We start from the raw sequence: 27,713 nt of genomic DNA on the forward strand, positions 1-27,713 counted from the left end.
TTAATCGTTGAGAAAAAAAAACTTCATCGCGCTCTATTAACCTTCAATATAAGTAATAAATATTTTTCTAGAGAAATGTGCTAACTTTCACTTGCTTTAACCAAGTTTCTCATCAGCAATTACCTTTTGAGATAGAAAGTTCACGGCCGAAACGCCACCTGGTGGATATATCGAATCACCTGGTAAACTTTATCCCGAAAGTCAACCAACTTCACAACCACAGCTAGAAAAATAGACAGCAAGTCAAGAGCATCACGAACATCGCGTGTTCTCGAATGCTTTGTTCGTTTTTATCAGAACATCTTCTGTTTTAATTACCTGATTTCTCCCACGATTGATTATCTGGTTGTTTTGATTCTAACTCCGTCTTTTCATGAGAAATCGGTAATTCAACGAGGAAAAAGTTTTTAGAGAGATTGTTTTGTCTCTCACCTTGGTAATTCGTTTTTGTGAATGACTCACTACTAGCTTGCTCTTTCTGTTTTGTTTTTATTAATTCAGTGCCCGGAGGCATTTAGAACGTATAACGCAGGTGCGCCTCTGACTTTGGAAGATGGTTTACATTTGTTTGCTTTCAGTGTTTAGATCACCATCAAAATGAATCGTAAAGATTTTTTCCACTGCGCAGTGTTTTAGGGTAAGTGAGCTTCTTTTTTTTAATTTAATTAAATTTTAATAAATAAATGTGAAAAGTGTTTGAACATAGTGGTTTACAACTTTTTATTCCCACAAAACATTAACGTTACACCAAAAAATATGTCAATTTGTGATTTATTTTTATTTTTCAGTACGATGGAAATTATATGTATATATAAATCACAATAAAGACCAAAATGATTATAAAAAAGAGAGAAAAACAAAGAAAAATAATAAGTTTATAATTAATAATTATATTTAATTAATAAGTTAATTGTTCATTTAACTTATATATATATATATATATATATGTATATATATATAATATTACATAGGTTATATATATATAACCATTAGTCAATTGTACAATCGTAAAAAATTAATAGTAAATTTTTACGATTACCATTGAAATATAGTAAAATAATGTAAATATTATTAATTATGTGTATATAGTTACATTACAGACATTTGACAAAATATTTCATTGAATAAATTTACTATTACCCAATTATTTATTTCCCGATAGGTTTATGAATGAAAATACCAAAGAACCAGCGAGAAACTCTCGCACTTTCAATGGTATATGATTTCAACTATCCGTAAACACAATAAAGAATTGCAAATTAATAAGCCTTTTTTAAAAAAAAATCTAATTACGAACGTTTTTTCAACATCCGATGCACTGATCCGCTTTTTTTGTTCTATCTATGAATTAACTCGTTATAACGTGATTCATGAATCGTTAAAAGATATCATTTTGCAAACTAAGGATAAACGAATGGCCGTCATAGTAAAGTGAGATATGACGCTCGTTTATAATTATTCTCTAACATCTCCTACTGAAATACATCGGCAAAAAATGCAGTCCTAGACAAGTCAACTCTCCTCTAATAAAATGGTAAGTTTATTTGAATTTTTTTGGCACAGTCATAGGCGTAGCGTGAAGAAATAAAACAAAACAAAAAACATTTTTTTTTGAGGAGGAGAGGCATGTGCCATGCAGCCGACGCAACGTCTATTGGTATATTTATAATGGGTATCGTATTATTATGGGTATCAACATATTTTTGAGCCGTGGTAACTCAAGGGATAGTGAGTTCGCCTCCCAAAGAGGTGAACCGGGTTCGAATCCCAGAAATGGCTGATGGTCAATACGAATTCTGCACCCGGCTCGCACCGACCACAGTGCTGACGTAAAAATATCCTCAGCAATAATCAGGTCGTGGGTTAGAGTCCCCTTCCAGTCAGGCTAACCTTGGAAGGTTTTCATCACCATGTTACGCAAATGCGGGTTAGTTCTAGCAAAAAGCCCTCCACGAAGACAAACTTTCCCCCAATACTTGATCCAGGAGTTCCCTTGTCTTCTGGATTGGTTTCAAAATTACGTTGCTACGATGTTGAACATTCGTAGTCGTAAACTCAAAATTGGATCGGCTGTTCAACAGCGTTTATAAAATGAAACAAAATTAATATATTTAAACTTCTTTGCACTAGATTTCGATAAAATGTAATTGCAACGCACGGTATTACTCTAGACTAGCTTGGGCGTTGGCATTTTTCACTTGGGGCCTCTTTATTTTGTTACATTTAGGTTCTGAACTAAACACACACACACACAGAAAGATCTTGTTAATACGTTGATTTTCGCGTTTACAGCCTCTTAATGTTAACTGCACTTTCTGCCTATTTCAATTTATTTCTGAAACCAAGCATCCAAACCAATATAACAACAACAACAAAATTTTTTTGCTCTCAATTATAAAAGTTGTTTATCCAAAAATCACTCCATGCCAAAATTATGTTTATCATTTTAATTACAAATGGCTAGAAAACATTTCGAATTGGGTACTGGCTCTTCAAGAAGAAGAAGTTCACGGATACCCACACATGTGACCTACGACGTCAGCTCCAGCTGATAGTTTGTAAGGAAAACGGGGCGTCTTAAAGTTGAACTCAGTTTCTCCACCTAAATTAGGATGTTATTTAACGCAAAGTTAATTAAATACAGCCCCGTATCACACATCGAATTTGTTAAAATATAATTCTTTATCGTCTTTGTCATTTACTTAATTTAGATTTTTATTTGTTTATATCTTTTATATTTTACTGTCTTTTATATTTTATATATTTTTGCTTTGCGCACCTGACAACTTCAATGCATAATTAATTTATTTATTTTCTACAAGGCTTCGTTTCTGTCTTTGTGTTAAGTAAGAAATATATAGTGAAAGAATTGAAATCTCTGTGAAAAAATATGGAATGCGTCACTTAAGAGAATTGTTACTTGAGAGGCTTGTTTTACTCGATATAGAATGGAAAGAACAGTTGCAAACGTAAACAAATGCCACCTTTCAACAACCAATCAGGATCGAGATACCCACACTACGTCTTTCTCAGGTATCCCATTGTAAGTTATACAAATTTTGCCCCATGTAATTTTTAGAGAAAAAAAATTATTTATAGGGAATCGAAAGAGGTCTTCGAACCTATTGAGTTATGAGACGTAATAATGCGATGTGTAGTATAGATCAAGAGTTATTATTAGTTAAAGTTATAGTAAGGTTAAGTAGTTAAAGTTATGTACTGTAGATCAAAAGTTAGGCGTGTTTTTTTCCATCAGTGCATAGTACATTTTAATTTATTTTATAATTTTGCATATTTAGTTTTAGAAAATAGTTGATGTTGAAAAGAACTTCCTCTCGTATTGAATCTTTCATTTTTAATACAGTCCGAAGTTAATATGAATAAACAGTACAAAAAGCAGTTAACTTATTTAATGTCTGGAACTAATACAATGCTTTTTGCTAATCTTTATTACATCATTTTAATTCTTTCTCCGTCTTTATCCCACTATTCAACTGTCATGTGCCTTAATTTTCTATGAATGATTATGTACCAAACAAATTGCTCATTGCGAATGCATTTATGCAAATTTTTTGAAAAGATTATAGATATTAAAAGCAAATATGCATTAAAATAAATTTATAGTTGTTATTATCAGTAAGTAATACATGTAATGTAATATCGGTCAATAATGGCGTCGAAATTTTCATTTTTATAATCACATCCATCTTCGAAGGATGAGAACATTTGGAATTTATATATGTGGTCATTTTGTTTTTTCTATAATAAAAATTTGATTTTTCTTTTTTTGATAAATTTTTAGTTTTTAAAGAATGGGAATGTTTTTTAAACAAAATGGCACATATGATTGGTGCTGTATTTAGAATTTGTCTTCAGAACAGGAGATCAAAAATTACGTTTTCGCATGGTAATTCCTGTGAGTAGAATATTATATGGTATTAGTCTATTTTAATTTATTACCACAGTAAACAGCTAGCTAACAAATACGACAGTCATTTCGAAATATTATTTATTACTATTATTTTTGTAAAATTCGCTTTTAAAAAACTATGGTGAGAACGGATCACAATTATTATTTCATTTTAGAAGACAAGAATTTTTAATTTTAAATGGATATTAGTATCAGGGGTCTGTTTAGAAGAAATTTGTGTCCATTAACGGAACCTTCACAAAATATCTTTTCATAAAAACGGACCCTTCACAAAATATTTTAACTTAAAAACGGAACTTTACAAAATGATTTTTCTTTTAATCGGACCTTTCACAAATTTGTTTATATTCAATATTGTTTTGTTAATTGAATAAACCCTTCCCAGGGCAGAAAACAAGAAGGATGGATGTAAACGAAAAAAGTTTTGTCTTCGTCAGACGATTCTTCCATTATTCGTCCGAAATGAATATTCTGCATTCAGCTAAATACCATATATTTGTATGTTGCATTTCTAATTTAGAAGCAGCAATTGCTGTTTATTTTTGAAAATTTAATTTTTTTATAATAAATTTACAGTGCCGAGCATATTATTGTATCTATTTACAATTTAAAAACTCCTTGAAAAAGTTCTTTGCAATAACCGGACCCTATTTGCGCAAATTCATAAAAGCAGGACCCTGGTTGAAAGAATGTGAGTAATTTTTTCACAATTTCACGAAAACCGGACCTTTCACAAGCTGTCTGAACCATAGAGTTGAAATAGTAGTATTTCATAACTGTAAATATCATAAATAAAACACGAAAGCGCGGCGCGAAATTTACATTGGAACTAATGAAAAACAGTAGCAGCAACCAAAACAAAGCAACGGAATAAACTGGACATAAGCAACACACTTTGGGTGTCATTGTCTCCGATTAACCCCAGGTGGAACCGTCTCATTGCAAAAAAACAAGCTCAGGGTTCTCATTGATTTGACGTTCTAGTAAGTTAAAATGTTATATCACTTTATATTTATTTTTTGGTGTAACTGTATTTTATTTTGAAGGCATGTTTAAATACAATTAAATTAAAATTAATAAATCGAAATAATCTAAAATATAAGCAATCAACGTCGTCGTCCCCCCTACGTTGAAAGGTCCGCGGTGTTAAAAAAGGTTGGGGAACACTGCTCTAACTGATGTGATTCTGGATACGACTACCGAACTTGCTTAAAAATTGAATCGACTCAACAGGATGTTCTATTCCTACATCAGCGGTTCATTTCGGAACTCATAAGTGAGGAACATTCATGTGTAAATAATTGCGTGTATCAAGACAATGTTATCAAAACTCTCACCGTCTTCGAGTAAGCACATGACACGCCCCACCCCTCTCTCTCCTGGGTTTAGAACGTGCAGTATTACTTTTAAACCACAAGTGTTCACGATGATTTCAATACCAACAGAGTATGGAAGAAGAACATAAAGCATTCACATAACCGTGACAGGGAACAAAAGGTGAAACTTTTTTTTTTATATACTATGTAATTCATAAACGAGTACTTGTCGCAAATAGCGTGGGCATAAATTATTTCACTGCACTGTTCTCTTCCCTTGGTGCGTTGCTATTTGCAAAAGAAAAAAAATTCTTTATTATGAGTGACAATGTAATTTAAGAAACAACGGAATATTTATAAATTTTTTCTAAAAGTCATTTCGCGGAATATCGCGGCGACAGAATTTCTGGTGATTAAAATATCGTGGGACAAATTTCAGAATTCCATGTTAACAAAATATCATGATATAAATACCATGGAATCTCATGGGGAGACTAAATCTTGTGTTAAGAATTGTCTACACTTAATATATAATAAGAAAGATTCGCCTATGAATAAAATACTAGTAACATTCGCTGTATGTGTTGGCACGCCAGAGTTTTGCACAATGAAATTACGGATAATTCTCCGTATAATTGAGAGTTTGTTGTAAATCATTCATATTTGTGCTTGTAATACTTGTGAAAACACTTCATTTGGAAAAAGAATGATTTTTTTAATGTGAACCTGGCATTTGGAACCTAAAGAAATATAGATCGAAGTAAATTTTGTTCTGATTTCAAAAAAATGCAAAATAAATGCAATTAAAGAGAGAGAGAAAATTGGGGGGGGGGGCTAAATAAAAAAGAATTAGATTTTTTGTAAAAAGAAAATTATTTTCGTTTTATTGAAACTTGTTTAGTATCTTAATGCAAAAATTCCTATTTCTCTCTCAATTTAAAGCTACATTTTTTAAAATTAAATTTGCTTTTACAGATTTGGTATTGCGACATTTAGTAACCACAGATTTAAAAAAAAAAAAAATTTCAATCTATAATGCAAGATTTATTTATTTTTTATTATCTTGGAAGGAAAAAAACAACTGCATTAAAGGTTTTTATTACCATCAGTAATTGGGCCTTGATAAAAGCCCTCGGCAGAATGCTAAGTTGTTATTGAAATCACATATTTATACCTCACTGTTTTATAAATACGAGTAACTGTCTTTTGGAAAAATGAGTTAGGCATTCAATTGTATTCAGAAAAAAGTTTTATTTTAATTGTTGTACAGAACCGCGTACATTTCTTAAGTATTCAACTGTTTTTTTTTCGAGAACAACTGCTTGAGGTGAATGAGATATAAAAACAGTTCAAACAAATATAGGATCGTGTTTTAAAAGACCTTGGAGCCGTTTCTTTCTATAACATAAAAATTCGGAAGCGCCATTTTGTTTTGTTCCCTTGGTTCATACCGGGTATGCATCAAATAAGTAATCGTACCATCACGATGCAAAAAAAATAATACTTCTACCAATTATTTTCTTCAATTCTAATTGTATTTTCTTGATAAAATAAATAATCTGGTTAACTTAAGTTAAAAAATTATCATAACTAATTTTTTTTTAATCTTATTTTTGTTCAAAACATTTTGAATTCACCTACTGGTATTAAGTGTTAATAATATACATTTTAGAACTTCAGAATCAAGAGAACAATTTCTTAATAAAAATTTAAACAGAATTGTTTAGAATTTTAAAAATTTCTATATATTAAAAAAGAAACCTTATTATTTACACAATAATATTACAAAATTAGATAAATTTTTAAAGGTGTAGCAACTTTGTAAATGAAATGCGTTTTATGGATAAAACATCACCTCCACAGCGCTGATTAAAAACAACGGAGTCAAGAATCTAACTTATATGATTTAGCGTTTAATGTCTGAGTGATTCAACGAATTAGGACATCGACAAATCTGTGAATTGATGAGAAACCGAATCAGTTAATCATTGGGTGTATATGATTAGCGTTCAATGTCTGAGTGATTCAACGAATTAGGAAATCGACAAATCTGTGAATTGATGAGAAACCGAATCAGTTAATCATTGGGTGTATGAATCATTGAATGGGCAAATCAGTGAATCAAAGAAGCAATGCATCAGTGAATCGATAGTTGAGAGAGTTAAAGGATCTGCTAATCAAGGAAGGTGTATGATTAGCAGATGAGTGAATCATTAATTCTCTAATGTAGTGATACGCTCATTCATTGATATAAACTAATTTTTTTTAATTTCTCTACTAATCTACTAATGCTGATTAATTAATTTACTTATCCATTGTTTTTCTCATTAAATGATTCTCTCATAACTTTATTGATAAGATCGTTCTTTGTCTCTGTTTTTACCGATTTGTTCATTCATTATTAGTTCATTCAATCGTTGATATGAAGATTTGTTATCGTCCATCAAATTTTTGTCGCATTGGTTCGCTTATTCTCTAATACATATTTCGTTAATTCTCTCATATTTATTTTCTCTAAAATTTAGTATACTTTTAAACCATATCAAACTAGTGTCTCATATCCCTTAAATGAGAATGCGATTTGTGATACGGAATTAATCTAGGTATAAAATTAGCACAATTACTTCATAATCTCATTTACAAAGCAATCAAGATTACTTGAAATTATATTTGCCAGTAATCGTAGGTATATTATGATTACTTGTAATCGTTATAGTGTGATCACTGATATATAATCTTATCCTTAACTAGACTCTTATCTTACTTTTGTAATCAATGATGTAATTCAAACATTGATTTACAAGCACAATTGTCATATTAACTTATTGCCCCAACTACTTATAATTATAAATTTTGAGTGTGCTGGTAATCGGGATTAAATTACCAACTATCGTTAATAGTTTTTTTTTTTTTTTTTTTTTTAAGATTACATTATCAATAATTATTAGCTGCTTGTAATGTAATCATGATTTACTTGTAATCGTAAATCATGATTACTTGCATTCATGGTTATTTTTAACCACTTTTATAAGTAATTGATAATTTTATATATTACTTGTAATGGGTCGCATTTTTTATCTATTCTGATCCATAGTGTTAAAAACGCAGTCATGAGTCACAGCCATTTTCCCAATTTGCATTGTTGGCTTGGAAATGTCGTATGTCTTCATGCATGCTCATTCAAAGAAGTCGTAATAGTATGATTCTCTGAGAATTATTCACATATCATATCAAAAAGAATTCGAAACAATCCTGTTATTTTTTGAAACTAGATCATTGCTCTAACAAATTCAATTGTATGTATCAAATCGATCAGAAAATTATGTTATTTGGAAAGTATTTCATAATCGAATCCAACCTAAGAAGCTTCGAATTTTCTGGATACTGAAATGGTTTATGAGGATAAAGACTTTCCAGAAACAATCAATGTTTTAATATCATAGTAAAAATTTATGATGTCAAACGAAATAGAGAAAATCAATTCTGTAAAAACTCTTTCATCGAATGTGAAATCTTTATGACTCATAAATAAAATTGAAAACATGTTTAAAAAAATATAAAAGAGTGGGAGTTATTGCAAAGTTTTTATTTTTTTTTTTTCTATTTTATTCTGTTATACTTATGCTAAATATCACTGATGATGTGGCCAGTTTAACTACTTGAAAAAAACTTGAAAATAATTTCATGAAAATATTTTGACAAAACTGTTCCAACTACGCCACTTTAGCAGAAAATGCTTTAAGGAAATCTGTAACATATACACATGTTGTTAACTAGAATGAAAACTAGTAATAATTATTAAAAAAATTAATGAAATATTTTAATTACTTAAAGAGTTAGTAAAATCTTGTTAAAATTTTCTAGTTTTAACAAAAATTTAATAAAATCTTAGTAAAAATTAAAACAATCACTTTGTAAAAATTTAAAAGACCGAAGGTTTTGATAAACATGCATAATACTTTTATAATTCTTTTTGAGACATTGAGTATCATTGAACATTATGTTTTATTGAAAAGTAAATTTGATGACAGAATTACGAAAATAAACTTCGATCCCTTTTCGATATCTTATACAAACTCCCTTTCCCCTAATCTAATAATGGGCAACTCGTTGCATCTTTTTGTGTCAACTTTTTGCTGCCAGCTACTGCTAAAATTCGTATATTCAATCAAGCAAATTTCTTGACCAGGATAACCTGGTTGGTAGGGATCTGGACTCAAGTTCGTGAGAATGGGAGTTCGACTCCAGCCGGCCGAAGACTTCCCTTATAATGATTACTGGTACACGTTATATCTGTTGGGTAACAAAGTCCTCCATGTTCCCATAACTAATTATACCTCTGGGGGTACTGGATTGGAGATTGATCTTTTGCTAGTTCAGGTCAAAATTACGATCTGTGGATAAATGAATGGGTCCTCCTTATGAACGGGTGTGACGTGCGGGTGTGGCAGAAGTCGAATTCTTGCCCATAAATGGCACTGGAAAACAAGAACAATCCAACACCCAGTTAATTAAATACAGCGCGGTATCTCACATTTAATTTGTTGAAATATAATTCTTTCTTAGATTTATTATTTGTTTATGCATTTTATTGTTACACATTATATATTTTTGTTTTCTGTACCTGGCAACTTCAATGCATAATTAGTTTGTTTATGTTCTACATGGCTTCGTGCCTGTCTTTCTCTATGGTGTTATGTAAGAAGGAAGTGTGTATATATATATATATATATATATATATATATATATATATATATATATATATATATATATATATGGTGGATTCAGTTCTTTCACCATATATGTTGAAAGAACTAAAATCATTGTGAAGGATTAATGAATGTATCGCTTATGAGAATTGATGCTTGACGGGGTACGTTAACTCGAAATAGGATGGAAAGAACAGTTGCTAACGTAATCAAAGCCACGTTTTAACAACCATTCAGGTTCGAGGTACCCACACTACGTCACTTGCAGGTATCCCATTATAGAAATGAATTGGCATTTTGAGTTTATTTTATAAGAAAATTTAATAATAACAAAACTTACCTTCAATCAGATAATATTAATCTCTGATAGAAGTAAATTATTTTAAAATGCATTAATTTCAAAATGTTTCCATAAATCTATGAAAGGGAATAAGAATTTCGAATTTTCTTTGTTAAATAGAAGCTAAACTTAATTTCAATCAGATAATTTTATTTATCTTTTTTTATTTATTTTTTTTAAATCAGCGATTTTATTTCACTAAATAAAGATTCAAAACGTGATTCTCTCATGAAGGCAACTATTTTCGACTTTTGACCTGGGGTGGAACAAGCACACCTGTTTGTATAAATGACATCAAAAATTCCTGTTTCCGCTGATTGACCTTTCGCTCATTTACAAATGAGACTGACATTTAGTACTTAAAATAATCCCCCAGGCTGTAAAGATTTGTTTGCTCCTTAACTACAATTTCAATATTCGAAGGATAAATAAGCTGTCTATATCATGAAAGAAATAAAACTTGGAAGTTTTAGGTCTAGTCTTTGATGTAATTTTTGCCCGTTTCTTGAAGAAGAAGAAATTCCATCTCACCTATTGAAAAATGTTCTAAAAGAAAATACGCATGTAATAGGTTGGTTGAAAAATTTAGCGTTTTGTAAAAGTTAACTGTATTTTGCAATCTGCCAGGTTAATTATATGTATTTTTACGACTGATTGAGTTTAGCCAGGCCTATTCAATGCATTTCTAATCTGCTTGATATTTTTAGCCTTATTACAATCAGCCTATATGCCTCTAGGCTAAATAGAAAATGTGCGAAGACATCAGACTCGATTTCACTGAATTTAATTCTGCATATTGCAATAAACTTTAATTAGGTTGTTTACAATATTCACGACTCTGATGTTATTGCAAGCTTGATATTTTTTAGACTTATTAATCAACCTATATTCTTTTAGGATACTGAGAAAACATACGAAGGTATAATCAGATTTGCATGGCTTATTGTAATAAGCTTTTAATAAGGCTATTTACAATCTTTTCTATTCTAGGCATTTTGCAAACAGCCTGAAATAAGTAAGGCTAACTTAGCAATGAATGATATAATTTCTGATTAACCTAAAGGTATATGGGCTCACTCCAATAAATCCAAAAATTGTTATTCATTTCAAAAAATATTCCAATTATCCCAGCGCATTGCAAAATGACGGCAACTGTTTGTAAATCAATATTGATCTTAATATTTTCTTTCTCCAATGCCCACCTGTGTTAACATCCGTCAATTCAGGCATTTACAGGACGATTTTGTTGGCCTCTCTTTCAGGGGTACCCTATTAGGTAGGCCAACGTCGCTCCCACAGTGAGGACAGATAGTACAGAGAAGGAAAGAACATCCATGCCTTGCCAGGGATTCGAACCCTTTCTGATGCAAGGACAGTTCCCTGCCCCCTACACAGGCCGGTCTGCTTGATCTTAATATTGTTGCTATCGTATCAATAAGCTGAAACATAAATCAAAATTTTGTATTAATACCATCAAAGTTTTCAGTAGTATTATTACATTTGTTTCAATGCTTAGTATCGAGTAGTAGGAAATCTCTGTTTAGATAGAAAACGATACTTTTCTCTAATTTATTTTTTTGATGCTGCCTTTCGATACTTTCTTCTACTTTCGATATTTTATTAATTTGTTGTTGTAAAACGAGAACTGATACTGGTAAAATTATTCTTTTGATGTATTCGACAGAGCTCTTGCGTCTTTCGTTACATAATTATTCTTAATCCATGATAACGAAACGAATTTTCCAAGGTTTATTTTGATATTCTGGCAGCCTTGAGTTTTTTATTCCTTAACTTTTTCTTCCATGGCGCTGTGCAATTCATCATAGCTTTGTGTTGTTAGATATAAACAGAATAAAGATATAAAACGCCTCTTAGTATTCCAAAAATCATATTATACTAATAAACAACGAAGGGCGTGATTTTGATTAAGAATCTTTTTTCTTCACGATTTGGTTAAATAAATACAACAAAGAGAGAGACTATTCGAAATAAAATAGTTGAATCCTTTTTAGTTATTCCCTTCTCGAACTGTACCGAGTTAAGTCATAAAATGCAACTAATTATTTCTTTTCGCTAAGCTGAATTTGAATGACACGTAGGTGTTTTCCAAAAGCCATTTTGTATATCACAGGATACGACCATCGACCACATAATTCATTCAGACGACAGTTTGTTGAGAGAGAGACATAATGCATTTATTTATTTTTTCTTCAGAACTTAAATGTCAAATAAATTTTGCATTTTTTTCCCAAGGCTAATACTGAAATTTCATCGATGACCTAACCGTTTCATTGTCTGAAACCAGACAGGGAAAAGAAAGGTTATTTGCTATGTTTTGAAATGCCTGTTTCTTTTTTCTTCTTCTTTTTTTAAAATTTTTAAACCTGTAAGTTCCCGTACCAATGAAATCCTGCTTCATTTACTATAGAACATGGCTATTAATGTAGCTTCTGCACTTTTTAGTAGAGTTCGTTGATTTAAATCAGCTGATTTTTTTTTTCTTTTTCAAAAATCATTGACTTAAATGTAATGTTATTTTTTAAGAAATCATCGATTTATTTAGAAAGCTTTTTGCAATGAGCTGGTTTAAACTTATTACTGATTTTTGAAGTTTTGAAATTTAGCATAAATATATAGCTGTGTTAATAAGTTTCATTTAGCGAAATTACGCAAACACTTTATGTAAAATAAATTACAGCACGTTCGAAATGACATTTTAAAATTGTTTTTTTAGAAAGCAAACTAAGAACAATGTGAAATGTAATGCAGAGGAGTATTGAATATGGATTTTTAATTTTTAACAAAAAGAGGAAGAAAAATTATGAAATTAATTTTATGATTTTTTTTACCTGTTTCTCAGTACAGTGATATTCCATTTTAAAAAATTTGAATCAAACGTTTGCGACGAGTATTGAATCATCAATTTTTAATGCAATATAATTTAAAATGCATTGATTTTTAATAATATTTTAACTATAACTATATTTTTAAAATTTAACTTATGATAAACTAAATAACTTTTTACTTTCTTAAATTGTCTTATAGTGTCTTTAAAAGAATCAGGTTTAAATTTTTAAAAAATAAAATTTTAGTTAAAAAGAATTCAATTTATCTGGGTTAATATAAGTCATCAATATTAATATAAATTATCAGATACATATGGCGCATATTTAATTGAAAAATTCTGCATTATATATATATTTCTCTTTCTCTCACACACGCACACACACAAACAAACTATACGGTAGATTTATAGTGCGGCTTTGAGGAGAACTCCTCCAGACTTAAAGTCTGGGACTGTCTGCTGCTATGGTAACAAGTCAGAGCACATTTCTAATGGGGGTGAAATGGAGGAAAGAAGGTATCGATTGGTTTACTCACGACGACCTACGCTAAGATAAAGACAAAACTATTCACCCCACACCCATATTCGAAGTGACCTTTCCTCGTAACCATAGTACCCGCCACGACGCAAGACGGGTATCTGGAGGAGTTCTCCTGAAAGTCGCACTATAGTCTGCGTCAACCGATGCTTGGGGCCTGGGTTCGATTGCTCGTGCTGGAGGTTGGGTGTCTAATCGGACTGCTCTCTTCGATCGTGTTTTAATGGTTCGAAATGCATCAAATGTCCCGGATAGTTTCCTAGTTAAAAGAAAGAAAAAACTGGTTAGGTGGTTGAGCAGAGTGCTGCAAATGCCGATTGGCTGATTACTACCACCGCCTTATTTAGCTTTAAATTATGAGCAGAACTAAGAAACCACCACATGGAAATGCGACGTTAATGTAACTCTAGTCCTTGCTCCGTCTAACGCGTGTATGTTAATTTAAGTAGAAAAAGTCCAGCAACACATGTTTGGAATCTGTTAAAGCTTTGGATCTGGTTATTTTCAAAACAAATCCAACGCTGTAACTGATACAAAATACCTGTTCCCTGAATCATTAGCCGTTACTTACCCTTCAAATCTCACTTAACGGAAATGTCTGACAGTTCGACACTAACAGATCAAACAGTAATTTCCGTTTTGTCACGTTTTTTATGCCTTTAGAAGAGCCGCAATTACAAAGGAAGAGCGACTATTACTTTAATGGCTAATGCCTGTTGGTAAATCCCGCTTTGTGCTTCTGAAATAGTATTGCCGGATTCCAGATTGTGCCATAAATAAGATGAAAGCAATAATGCATTTGATTATATATCTACGTTTGCGACTATGTTTAAAATAATGACTTCAGTCGATGATAATAAAAACTCGCTGCAATCGAAAACAATGGCAGTGTTTATAAGTGGAATCTCGATTCAAATCGCATCCAATTCAAGGACACTAATTGATTGTTTGTTGGAATGTTGATTAAATGTTCGGTTATTAAGATTTGTTTTTAAAGTATCCCAAGTGTTATTCAGAAATCACGATCAGTTTTATAACAGAAACAATTTTTAAAATAAAATATTCGTGTGTCAAAAAGTGTATCGATTTCATTCTTGTTTGGTTCACGTCAAAGGTAACGCTGAATTGTTTCCCTACTTAGCGATGAATAGCTTATCCGGGGTGCGTAGCGTTTCTAAAAAGTGCTTAAAGGTGCTTATTTTCGATTATCGTTTTTTAAAAGCCCTTAAAGATGCTTTTTTGATTGGGTGTTTTTAAAAAGTGTTTAATTTTCCCTTTACCCTGTTGATTTTCGCCACGTATTATGCAATTAAGCGTATTAGCAATGAATTGCTTATCCTGTCAAATTTAATGTGAATGTTCAATGCCTCTATTGATACAACGTGATGTAAAATAATGACATTTAAAACGACAATGAGCAAACTTTAAAAGACAAAAAGCGGTGCACTTGATGACGTTTTTCAATGCAAAAACGGAAACTTCGATACTAAATATCCTCTTAACAGTGGCGTACGCAGAATTTTTTCAAGGGGGGTGTTCATAATTTTCTGAAGCTACTAAAAGAAATTCGAGTATGTAATAAAGCACTATTATTTCCCTAATTTAGACAGCTAGACAGCTTTGACTTTTTATTTAGACAACATTGTTTAGTTAAATTTTGATTTGATTTTTTAAGTTTTAAGAACATAATGTAATATCTTCTCGCATGTAATATCTTCTGAAAAAAATCCAATGTCATATGGGTGGGAAGTAACACTTTGAGGGCCTCTTTCACATTCATCAGATTTTGTTATGCTCGAAACGTTTTCTTCAACGGAAGTATCACATTTCCGTACAACAGAAAAACTTACATTGTACTCCGTTCCCCCTTTTATATAATTTTTTACTGCATCTCCAAAATTCTCGAATTGTCCCAAAGATGACAGAACGTCTAAGATTCCAGAATCATCGCGTAAAGAACTCGCGAATGACAGCCAGTCTCGAAAACTATCGCGACTGGCAGAACAGAAAGGAACCAGTCCATAACAGTATTACTTGAATTTGGTTTCAAAAGTACAACCCTATTATAGTAAATGTTTTTTTTTCCAGTATTCTGAGAAATACCGTGAGAAAAAATGGTAGGCATAAGGCAAATAAAAATATATAGTCTTAAAAAATAATTCCCGCATAATTTCTACTAAAAATTTTATTTTTACCATTTTGTCTGAGCTCAAGGGGGGTGTTCAAACCCCTCCCTTGCTTACGCTACTGCCTCTTAATTACAAAAGCAAAGTAGAGAGAAGAATGATTTATTTTTCGTTGTCTTATAAGAAGAATTTAGCAATGAATTGCTTATCCTGTCAAATTTAATGTGAATGTTCAATGCCGCCCAATGTGATGTAAAATAAAGAGATTAAAAACTACCAAAAAGTTACCTCTTTATTACCAAAGCAAAGTCGAGAAAAAAAAATTCATTTGTTGTTTTATGATAGAAAGAATTTAAATAGTAAAATTCATTTGAATGGCTTCGTATGCTTTTACGAATGTTTTTCAAAGAAAGTCTTAAACTGTATATTTTTTATGAAAGAAGCAAAAGGTTGACTGATTAATGGGTGCTTTGTTTTTCACCCCGTACGAAGAATGGGTATTCAGCTAGTACTTAATAAAACTAAAATTAAAAGGATGAGTTTTTCAAATTCGCGTAAAAATCATATTGATGTAACGAAAGTTATTCAGAAAGCTTTTTTTTTCCATTTATTATTTATTTATTTTTTCGATCACTGTTTTGGATTAAAATATTAATTAAGTTTTAAGGATCAATTAAAATTTAGCTTGAAAACATGTTTAAGAGAAATCGGGAGATATGAGACTTCAATTTTTTTAATTTTCAACGATCGTTGTATACTTTCAGGAAAAATGCTGGATCTGTATCATTATTAATTTAATCGTTAGAAGATCCATAATACCCCGTCCTTAATAAATTAAAAGTAAATAAAGTCAAAAGTTAAGGTTAGTTTATCAATATTGAAGACTTAAATTAATATGAAAATAATTATTTAATTCTAAATCTTAATTATAAAGCCTAATATGAATTTCTGTTTACACGACTAAAATATAGATTAATTAAGTTACTTGATAATCAGTGATATTTTGAGGATATGTTTCGGTTTTCGAAAGTTATGAACCACAGGCAGACAAAATTCTTGACTACTTTGATGAGAGAAGCAATGAAAAAAATCACAAGCAATGTAAAACTGTTACTGGATTTACTTAAACTATGTGATTGTCCTTAATGGCGATTGAATGTCATTTTTTCAAAATTACATGTTGCATAGTTGAGGGAGCATATGGGTTGCCAGGTTTATAATCTCTTTTTTATGCGCTGTAATTTTAAATCAGCCAAGGGCGTTAGACTTGAATACTCTCAAGATTTTTTCTTCTGTCAAGATAAGAGAGTGGAATTTAAATAAATAGCTTACTTAGAGGGTAAAACTGTAATAATTTTTTACCCCAAGCCAAGTATTAGTCATAATTATGTCGCTGAAACTTAGAAAAAAAAAATGAAGTTCTTAATAGCCTTTCTGGAAATATAATTATAAGGGACATAATTTTCTGGTGTGCGCTCTTATTTTTTGGGAATTCTGTGATTTTTAAAAATGACTAGATTATTTCATCTAGCAGCGTTTATTAAACCTTTGTGAAAATATCTGAAAGATAATTCTTTTTTGCGAATTTTAATTATTTTTTCCTACCTGTTTTAAAGTATTATTTTTTTAGCTTTACTAATTAATTTCATATGATATAAATCATTAAATATTTATTTTAAAAAAATTATCGAATGCCTAATCGACTAGGAGTACGCCTAAAAAATCAAAATTATCGGAACATAAGGGATAATTTAATTGTTACGTTTTTAGGTGTAATGTGAGAAATTAATAAAAACAAAATATTACCGTAACTAACTTCCGTACTGTATATGTGTTGGTAATTATCTATAGTGAAATAAATAATACAAATACCTTTAGTTAATCTGTAGGTAGTCAAGACAAAAATGTAACAAACGTTTTGTGTTTAATTGATGCAGAAGCGTTATATCTGTATATTATAAAATAACAGATATAACAGCGTTTTAAAAGTTTGACTTAATCTATGCTATATCACAAATTTTTTTCATATCGGAACTTTTTGATAAAGTGGTTTTTTGTCATTATTTAAACATTACACACTCCAATTCGCATTCACAGGATTTAAGAATTACATGTTGCGATTTTTATTTACAAAAATTATGAATTACATATTGCTATTTTTATTTACAAGATTTATGAATTACATATTGCTAGTTGACTTCACAATATACAAACTTTACAAAACGCAATTTTCATAAAAAAGATAGTGTTAAAAAGTTTACTTTTTTGACCCTATATCACAAAATGCGATTCCTAATCACGTGATTTACGATTCACAGGAAAAATACCCATTGCATGGGTAAAAAAATAATAATGGTAATAATTTGAGTTGACCCAATGAACTTATTAGATATCTTTTGGATGTAAATCAAGAGAGTTGATTGTATATTTAAAAAAACGTTAGTTTCTAATTAGTTCATTCCATTAAAGTTTCTGATAAATGGGCAAAAGCATAGTCAATAAACAATTGATGGGCAAAAATATTGTCGATAAACAATTGATAGTCAAATAATTCATGGTCAAAAATATTGTCAACAAGTAATTGTGCTCAAAACTAAAATCAACAAATTATAATTGTGATTGATATGTCACCAGTTTATTTGATAATGAAAGTATATGTAGAAACTAAATCTACAATACTCATGCTGTTAAATTTTCGAGACAAGCGATTGCATTAAATATCTATGATATCATCGTTTCGTTTCACGGAATTCCTTTTATTAACTCTTGTAAATATAGTTTCTAACAATGTAGATAAATTCACTAGCTTTTTTGTATTGATGAAATTTCTTTTCTTAGAAAAACAAGTCTCCTTTCAGATGCTGAAAGTGGTATTTTCCCTTATCAATAGCTGTGTTTCTTTTAAGTTGATTGGTATCTTAGTTTTTGAAACATTGCAAAGACTGGTAGCATTTATCAAGAAGAGTTTACCTAAAAACCTGATTCAGTTAAATTGGGTGTTACGAGAACTCGGTTACTATTCCGTTAATTGGCAACTAAGTGATAGATACTATCGTAATCCATTATCTGCCCCCATTGATAAAGTGTTAAAACTTAGGTAACTGCTTTCCCCTTTATCACAGAATGCTTAAGAATGTATTTATAAAGGCAATTAAAAATAGTAGTATGTGCTAAAAGCTTTATTGTTTTAAGCAAATATTTCACAAAATATTCTTATAAAAAGAATTTAAAGATGAGCATTTTTTGGGAATATTTTCAACTAAAAAATTTTAAACACTGAAGAATTTATTATAGAAAGTGTATTAGAATTACTTCACTAATTTTTTTCATACGTTATTTACTTCCTTTTTTGCATATTTCGTTCAGTTTTTCAAGTTTTTTGTGTATTGCAATTAGTTTCTCTTACAAAAATACAAATTTAATGTGTTATCGTGACAAAAAAGAAGGGAAAGAAAGAAATATAACTGGCTTATCTTTTTACTTTCCGGAGCTATAGCTTATCAAAGTTGGCCAAGCAATTTCTATTCACCGTGCTGGTTCTGAACGTTAATTGTTCAAGCAAATTTGTTTGACATTTTTCTCTCTTCTTTACGCTTTTTTTTTTATCATTGACTTCATAATAATCCAATTGGTTACCCAAGAAAGTAATCATACTCAATCGATACAATTCACGACCAAATGCATGGTTTAGTTGGTTAAAGTTACGAACACTATTTACCATTGGAACGTATACCAACAAAGGTCGACTTTTTATTATTATTAAAGAAAATTTATACAAATTTTTATTTTTAATTGCGTTTTTAAAATGCGTGCTTTTGATACAATATTTGCTTTTTACGATAAATCATTATTTTCATAAATAGCATTCTTAGGAATATTTAAAAAAAAAATTAAAATAATGTTTTTTGGAAGGCACTTAGTGAGTAAAGCTTTAGTTATGAAATGAAATTACTAGGCACTTTTAATAGATGATATCCTTTTTGTGAACATTAACTCTATGGAATTGACGTTTACAGAAACCACGAAACCTCCTGACATAACCTCTTTTTTATTATCCGATTATAGGTTTACATCTACAAATGCAATTTGTTTTAAAATTAAATCATTAAAAATATTTTTTTTTAAATTTTAAATAATATTAATAAATCTTTTTTTTTTAAAGGCACTTAGGGAGTAAAGCGTTAGTTATGAAATGAAATTACTAGCCACTTTTAATAAACGATATCCTTTTTAGAAAACCGGAACTATATGGAGTTGACGTTTACAGAAACCACGAAATAAATGGGGATCTAATCGATTCTTATGCCAGAATCCATGTAAACTTCTAATAACAATATGTTAGCAACAAACGTAGAGTCAGGAATTGTAGTATTACTTTTATTGCTTTTAATGTTTAAAGTTTACTTTAGAACTAGAATGGGACAGATTAAGTTCTTTTTTTTCTGAGGCATTTCTAATGATTTTCTTAGATAATAATTAGAAGACAATGTAGGTTGTCTTTCAATTGTTGAAGTGTCCAATCTTGATTACAAAACAATTAGGTATAATGGAAAATATACAGAAATTAAGAGACATTTTTAACCAAAAAAGAAAAGAAAAACTTTCTCTATAGGGCACTGGGCAAATTGTGCAATATATTTTTATTTACTTCACTTGGAAAAGAAGACGTATTCGGTATTGGGAATAAAGATAATGCATTTAACGTGATTCTTTCATGAAGGAGTTGCAAATCACGATAAATGGGGATCATTAATCACGTTTTTGTATGCTCGTCAAGAGCACTTAGATAGTGTGATCCTCAATAACTGTCATGGTGCACTTCCTCATTCTTGAAACAATGAGATTGTGTTCGGATGATTTTTTACGGTGTTGCAAATTTCAGTTGTATTAAGGGGTACAAATATCAGTTGTATTATTGTATTGTTCACCTTCATCGAAACTTCTTAAGCAATTAATCAGATCCCAATTAGGTCTTCTTTGTAAAAATTTAATTTGTAATAAAACAGACAGTTGAGGTGGTTCAGTTACGTAAATTTCTCAGTTTTTACATCAAATTTTTGCTTTTTTTTATTCTTATTATTTAAAAGGAAGATTTTTTTCTTCTCGCAAAATTCTTTTTCCCCGCCGCAATCTCTCCCCGCCGATATTGCGTACTGATAATTCTAGCTCAGATGCCAGAATGTAGGACTAAAGTCATCTAACTCAGTAACCAACACGAATTAGGGTTAAGAATCGAAATCATAATTGTTTATGTAACAAATATAGAAATTCAGCTGCCGTTGTTTCTTCACCGGAATTTATCGTCATATTTTTTGTTTTCAACCTTTTCAAACACGGAATTTTCACACTGCTACTCACAGCGGATTTTTGTAGAATGATTATAATATTTCAACTGTTGTAATAGCTCTGATTTTTCACCAAAAATTTGCCTCAAAATGTCTATTACAAATATTTTTCTTTTCTCTACCAAATTTTTTAAGGATCTTCTTTTGGAAGAGTTACAGCAGTTACAGTCATTATGGACAGTCCACACTGCAAACGAATTTGGAGATGTGAATGAGAATCTGATTGGTGAAATATACACCGAAGAGCCATTACACTATGACCACCCTCCATCTATAACAATGGGCTCGCCCAGGTTTTCATGGTTTCTCGCCCAGGAACAATGTTTTCATGGGGCACATTAGGACCCATAATCCTCGTAGAACAATCCCTGACGTCTGTAAGCTACTTGAACATAGTTGCAGACCAGGTTCACCCATTCATGGCAACAATTTTTCCTGCGGGGGATGGTGTTTACCAACAGGATAATGCGCCATGTCATAAGGGTCGAATCGTCTTGGATTGGTTCGAGGAACATTCCAGTGACTTTCAAGTCATGTCTTGGCCCCCAAATTTACCTGACCGTAATCCAATAGAGCATTTGTGGTCCTACTTGGAAAACCAAATTCGTGCTGCCACGCTACCCCCTGGCAATGTGAGGGAATTGCAGGACCAGTTGGTGAGCGCTTGGTACCAGATACCTCAGACTACCTATCAGCACCTTGTGGAATCAATGCCACGGCGGGTGCTAGCAGTTTTGAGGGCTAAAGGTGGTCCTACATGTTACTAGCAGGAAGGTCATAATGTAATGGCTCTTTGGTGTATATTTACCTGCTAAAAAAATCGCCAATCAGGTTCTCAATCGTATTTCGAATTCGCATATTTGATTTTTTCGCATGCGCTGAGAAAGGCCCTTCTGTTGGAACAACTGACAAACAATTGGAGCAGCTAACCCCCTCTATAACTTCAGTTCTGAACTTTTCATTTCACATATAATATTGCTGTGAGCATTCCTAAAAACTAAAAAAGAAATTAAGTATGATAGTATTGTCGGATAATTTAAATGATTGATGCATTTTTTAAAAAAATTCTTTTATACCAACATTTTATTGAAATAATGTTGATATTTCTCCCTTTTCAGATCGAACCCCACAACTGTATAATGTTCAGAAAGCTCTGTGATGCCCGTGGCCATCGAAACGGTCATCATAATCATAGTAGTGGTCAGTTTTGCCGTTTTGTCAGCTGTCATCTTTGCTCTATATTGGTTGTAAGTATTTTTTTTAAGCTTTTAAAGATAATATACTAGTTTGAAGTCTATATTTGGTATTTTTGAGACTTTTTTGCTTTAATTATTTTTGTTTTCGAGAAAAAAATCTTAATCTGATGCAAAAAAATTAAATAAAAATGTTAATCTTTTTTTTTTTTTGCCTTAAAATATTCTAATTTTGAGTAACTTCTTCCGGTGCAGTGTTGCCAGTCTGGAAACACTTATTCCAAAAGTCTTATAAACCATTAGAAACTGAAAAAGGTTAGCTTTTAAACGATTAACTACTTCTCTTGTAAGCAACAAGCAGCTCAAGTGAATCTCTTTCCTTCGAATTGGCAATCGCAATCACTAATTTGCTTATTAACCAAAATTTCTAATCAAAATTTGCTGCGCCGGAAAGGGTTAATATATAAAAAATTTTACACTTATATTTTAATCTGACAAATTAAGTTTAATGATAGTTAAGCTTGAACTATAGTTTTGCAGTTGCACTTAATTTCTAGAATTGCTTTTAGTTAGATATAGTGACTTTTTTATATTTCATTCTATTTTCTTCCTTTGATACCCACTCTAACTGTTTTCACCAAACATTATTAAATTAGAAACAATCTTCATAATTTATGGAAAATCCTTTTTTCGCAATCATTTGCATCTAAACATTTTGCGATATAAACAGGCACTTTAAATCAGCACAGAAAAACATACTGATTTATGATATAAAAAATATTCTTGGACTAATATTTTCAATGACATTGTGGCTTACTAACTCTTAAGTAGGCCTCTTGTTTAATTTGTATCTTTTTTATCAACCTGCACTGCAATATAACAATAAGCGCAAATCAGCTTTATAGAATCACCTCAAAGCAAGCAAGCCTAAAAGCATACCCGGAGCATCTGGAATCAAAACCTTGGTTATAGAATAGATAAATTGTCTGATTCACTCTATATTTTATAGACATTATTCAGCCTATATTTTTCAGATTTTATTTAATGTAAACAGAACCTCTATGTAATCTCCCAAGTCCATTAAAGCAAAATCTAAACATTCCTATCTCATTCGTCCGCTACATGTTGGAGCAAAATCTAGGTATTACAATCTCATTTGTTCGCTGCATGTTGGAGCAAAATCTAGATATTCCAATCTTATTCGTTCGCTGCATGTTGGAGTAAACTCTAGATATTCCAATCTCATTCGTTCGCTGCAAGTCCTGTTTAGTCAATTCTGATTCCTGCTAAAACTATTAAATTATTACTGGAAAATAATACGCTCCGTATGTAAAGCCGATGAGCATATTTATAAAAAGTCTGATGCACCTGTTGCGATGTGCACCTTTTTATATAAAGATTGTCAGTACCTATGGCCAACTCACCCTTGTACGTGGAAAATTATAAGAGCACACTTTAAAAACCGTAATTAACTAATCAAATATAATTCTACATGTTTAATTTTTAAAATGTTTCATATTATTCTTTACATGTTGCTTTCTCTGCAGATGGCGTTTGTTGCAAGAAGATCGTCGATGCAACAGGCTTAATGGCTCTTCATATCACCCAGAATGGCGGTATCCATCCTCCATAAGTCAAATGGAGGATGGAACTCAGAGAGCCCTTCTCGGGTCTCGCAGGACGCGAAATCCTCGAATAAATCGAAGACAGGAAGTTTGCGTTGACGAAAGAAGTCGCAGAAGGGGGAAAGCGACACGATGTACCGAATGTCAACCTGCACGAACCACAACATCAGGAATGCAGACGATGCCAGTAACAAGCGTTCCCTCCGTCCACTCATCAGTACATGCAACGATCCATCATTCATCAGTACCAGTCATTCCTGCCATCCATTTATCAGTACCAACAACAACTGCCATCCCCACTATTCACTCATCTGTAACAACAAGCATCCCTCATGCCCCAGAAGTTATTGTTTTAGATGTAAGTTACTGATCTAATTAACAATTTATGTAAATGACATTAACAATTTTCTTTCAGAAGTCGATTTAATAACTGTAATTGAGAACCGATGTGTAAAAACCAGATAAATCTAAATTTTCCACATAAAAATAGCACTTTTGACTGTGCAGAATACAGCTGCCTCAATAAAAGCAAGAAGCTGACATAAATGTAACATTTTGTATTCACTTGGGAGGCAAATATTAATATACTTGTATTAATATACTTATTCAATATTATTATACTTCTACATGGTGCTTAGCGTTTTTAAAAAGTGCTTATTTTCGATTTCACTTTTTAAAAGCCCTTAAAGGTGATTTTTTTTATTGGGTGTTTTTAAAAAGTGCTTGATTTTCCCCTTTTCGAAAGTGAGTTTTTTTTCTGTACCATGTCGATTTTCGCCACGTATTATGCAAAAGCGTGGTTTTCGCATTGTTCCATTCAACTTTTTCACAATTCATTCAAACACAGTGCATTTCAGCGTACCGTCGGTCGTAGCGTATAAAGGCGCCAATCATTTTACATGTTTGACGAAATACTTTGCGAGTCCTCATGTGCGTATACTGAGCTAGGCTCGGTGAGATTCTTGCACTTTCATGTGCTACTCTGCTGCATTTTGCACGATATTCAGGCTATTTATTTCCCTGCCCCCCTCTGAAATCGAACCGAAAAATCTTTCGATCTTTTTATAGTGGCTAATATAATCAAGAAAAAAGTTCTTTGTCAGAAACTATTTATTTTATCATGATCATGTAAATTCTTTGAAAATTATTTTACATTTTGTTACTGGTATATAGTGCTTAAAAATATTTTTAGTGCTTAAAAGGTGCTTATTTTTTGTTGAAAGATATAACTACGCACCTTGTTGTAGTGTTCTCAAAATAAAACGTTCTTTCAATCTAACTTTCAACGAAACAAACAACAAATGAATTTGGTAGACTCCTCAAGCTTGCTATGATGCTATCCAAAAAATAGCAAACGGTGCAACTTCACACAAATATAGCCAAATAAGGGATAACACTCAAAACGTGGCAAACCTTACACTTTATTTATGTTTTGATATTAATTTTGTTAAATTTGTTTTAGACTCACGATCTGCTAGAATTTATAAATTACAGAAAACTCTTATGAATTGTAAAATTTTACGCTTAAATTTAAATACAAATCACAATATCAAAACTTCCTAGAATATTAAACCTGTTCACACATCGCCTCGTAAGCATAACATAAGCGGAGGGATACACCGGAAGTTTTCTATATTTCTTCCGGTTTTAGGAAGCTTGTTATTGTTTACATTCAGTTAACTATCCATAAACATGCATTCTAAAGATTTCAGTAAAAACAATTTCCATTCTTTTTAGGGAACAGAACCGCCTCCACCTTATGAAGCAATAGCAAGATAGATTCGCCTCAAGAACCTTGTGTTTTCTTAATGAGTTATATAATTAGCAGAAATCATCTTTCAAACTCTTGAGTCTTTTCTGTGAAAAGAAAACTTTAAACAAAAGGAGGTAAGGAAAAAAGGAATGCTGAATCCACATTCGCTCTAACCAGAAAGAAAAGAATTGAAGCTCGGGATCTTACTCAATTGTAGTCATGGTAGTACAGAAAAGGTTTTATTCGATCAAATCTCTGTTGATTCCAGTATCATAAATTAGTATGTGTTGTATAAAATTGTTGCCTCACAGTTTTACTATTACACCTGTGTTTTATTAGTTCGAAAAAGTTCCACTTGGCGCTTTCTGATGCTATACACTTTCAGAAAATAACCCTCAAGACACTCTATATTTCTCGAAATTGAGTATGATGGTGACTTTTCGTTTTTAAATATGCTTTTCATTTTAATAATTGCTCTTTTTTTCTAATCTCTACCCTTTTACCGAAAAACAGAGATGTACAGTGTGCAAAATAAAGAATGGAAACCTAGATAGCTTTTGAACTAATGATCGTATTATCCCCTACTGACGTGCAATCTTAATGATTCGATTGGTTACAAAAATTAGATTTAAAAAACATACTTTATACGAACAAACAGGCCTCTTTATTCAACGGATTAGGGTTCTCGATTCTCAAAATATGGGAGAAGCATAGTCGCAATTTGGAGAATATGGTTCCAATAATTTGGTATGAAGAATCGTTGAAAATTTAGTCTCCTTAATATGAATTTTATTTGTTGCGAATTTTGCCACATCTGTGCCACAACTATTCAGGCAAATCAAAAAACACTTTTTCATACAATTAAAAAATTAATTTAATTAATAAAGCTCTATGAAGATAAAGTTATAAAGATTATTTATTGCTTAATATAAAACAATATTAAAATTTTTCACATCATGGGATATACAAATGCATCTTACTATGTAGAAATCTGACAATCAGATCATAAGTTTTTTATTTTAGCATTACGTATTTGTCCGATTTCGTTTCTAAAATTATTATAGTTTGCATTTCTTAAATAGCAAATCGTAGTTCAGCCCATCAAACTGTGACTGTAGAATATATACAATCTATATAAAAGTTTCAATTTGATAGTTGTGACATTTCGAATAAGTTTGTCAATTCTTAATGTTATTCTTTGTTTACTTTAAGTACTGATAAGTTATTGTAACAGAAAAAAAAAGAAATAAGTAAGACCCTAACAAAATAATTTTGTAAAACTAAAAGAGGGAAAGCTATACAATTTCTAATAAGCTTTGGTAAATTTACTTTTTCCATCTCCAGATTTTATTTTTGTACATCATAATTGTCCGTATAGTTTGTACATCTCTGTATCAGGCTTATTCTCTGATCAGGTGATCAAAAATATCAGTTATAAATCATTCTGATACAACTTGTCATTGAATTTCTTAATCGCTAGATCAGAGAATAGGCACGTTTTTATACTCTTTTTAATGTTGAAGAAACAAAGATAAGACTGATTTCACTCCTGAGAGAGAAGTTCAAAATGTTCCTATACTAGATAACCAACCCACCTCATTTGTTGAAATGATGTTGAATTAATGATACATGAAATAATGATTCTATCTGTTATGTTCTTGTCAATTAAATAAATGTTGTTTTTATCTTTTTAGTTTTCATTTTATTATTATTGCATTATTTTTGTACTAAAATTTTATTTTCGAAGAACTCATCTGGTATTTAGTTTACAAAGGGATTAGCTAATATAGTCATGAGCCACCCTTTATCCAAATATGACGTTTTTGTTTTTCACTGAAACTCTACCCCAGTATTGTTTCCAGAGAGTTAATTTGTGAATTCCGTGAATTTCCCCAAGATTGCAGCACAATATATAAAAAACATTTTATGGCTTACATGGAATCAAGGTGTTTTTTCTCCAAAATCTTTCCTCATAATTTGAAAATGTGCCTT

The 27,713-nt window shown here is 31.2% G+C and overlaps 2 protein-coding genes across 4 annotated transcripts in view; one reads left to right on the forward strand and one right to left on the reverse strand.

The window, feature by feature from the left end:
* Positions 1-27,713, reverse strand: part of LOC107441631 (Alg13 UDP-N-acetylglucosaminyltransferase subunit) — a 76,292-nt gene that overhangs the window by 27,682 nt on the left and 20,897 nt on the right. Inside the window, exon 1 of one of the 3 annotated variants that reach the window (XM_087159865.1) lies at positions 124-251. The exons of the other annotated variants lie outside the window; for them this stretch is intronic. The gene's annotated coding sequence lies outside the window, so the exon portion shown is untranslated. Of the gene's footprint in view, positions 1-123; positions 252-27,713 lie in introns of those variants that run through there. 3 annotated transcript variants of the gene reach the window in all.
* Positions 139-27,414, forward strand: LOC107441630 (uncharacterized). Its single transcript, XM_016054967.4, has 4 exons — positions 139-637; positions 22,269-22,397; positions 23,891-24,326; positions 25,706-27,414. The coding sequence occupies exons 2-4, from the start codon at positions 22,309-22,311 to the stop codon at positions 25,745-25,747; spliced, it is 567 nt and encodes a 188-aa protein (XP_015910453.1). The 5' UTR covers positions 139-637; positions 22,269-22,308; the 3' UTR covers positions 25,748-27,414.

The sequence above is a fragment of the Parasteatoda tepidariorum genome, chromosome 3, assembly GCF_982258835.1.
Source record: "Parasteatoda tepidariorum strain Cologne lab strain chromosome 3, Ptep-v5.0, whole genome shotgun sequence".
Taxonomy (NCBI): Eukaryota; Metazoa; Arthropoda; class Arachnida; order Araneae; family Theridiidae; genus Parasteatoda; species Parasteatoda tepidariorum.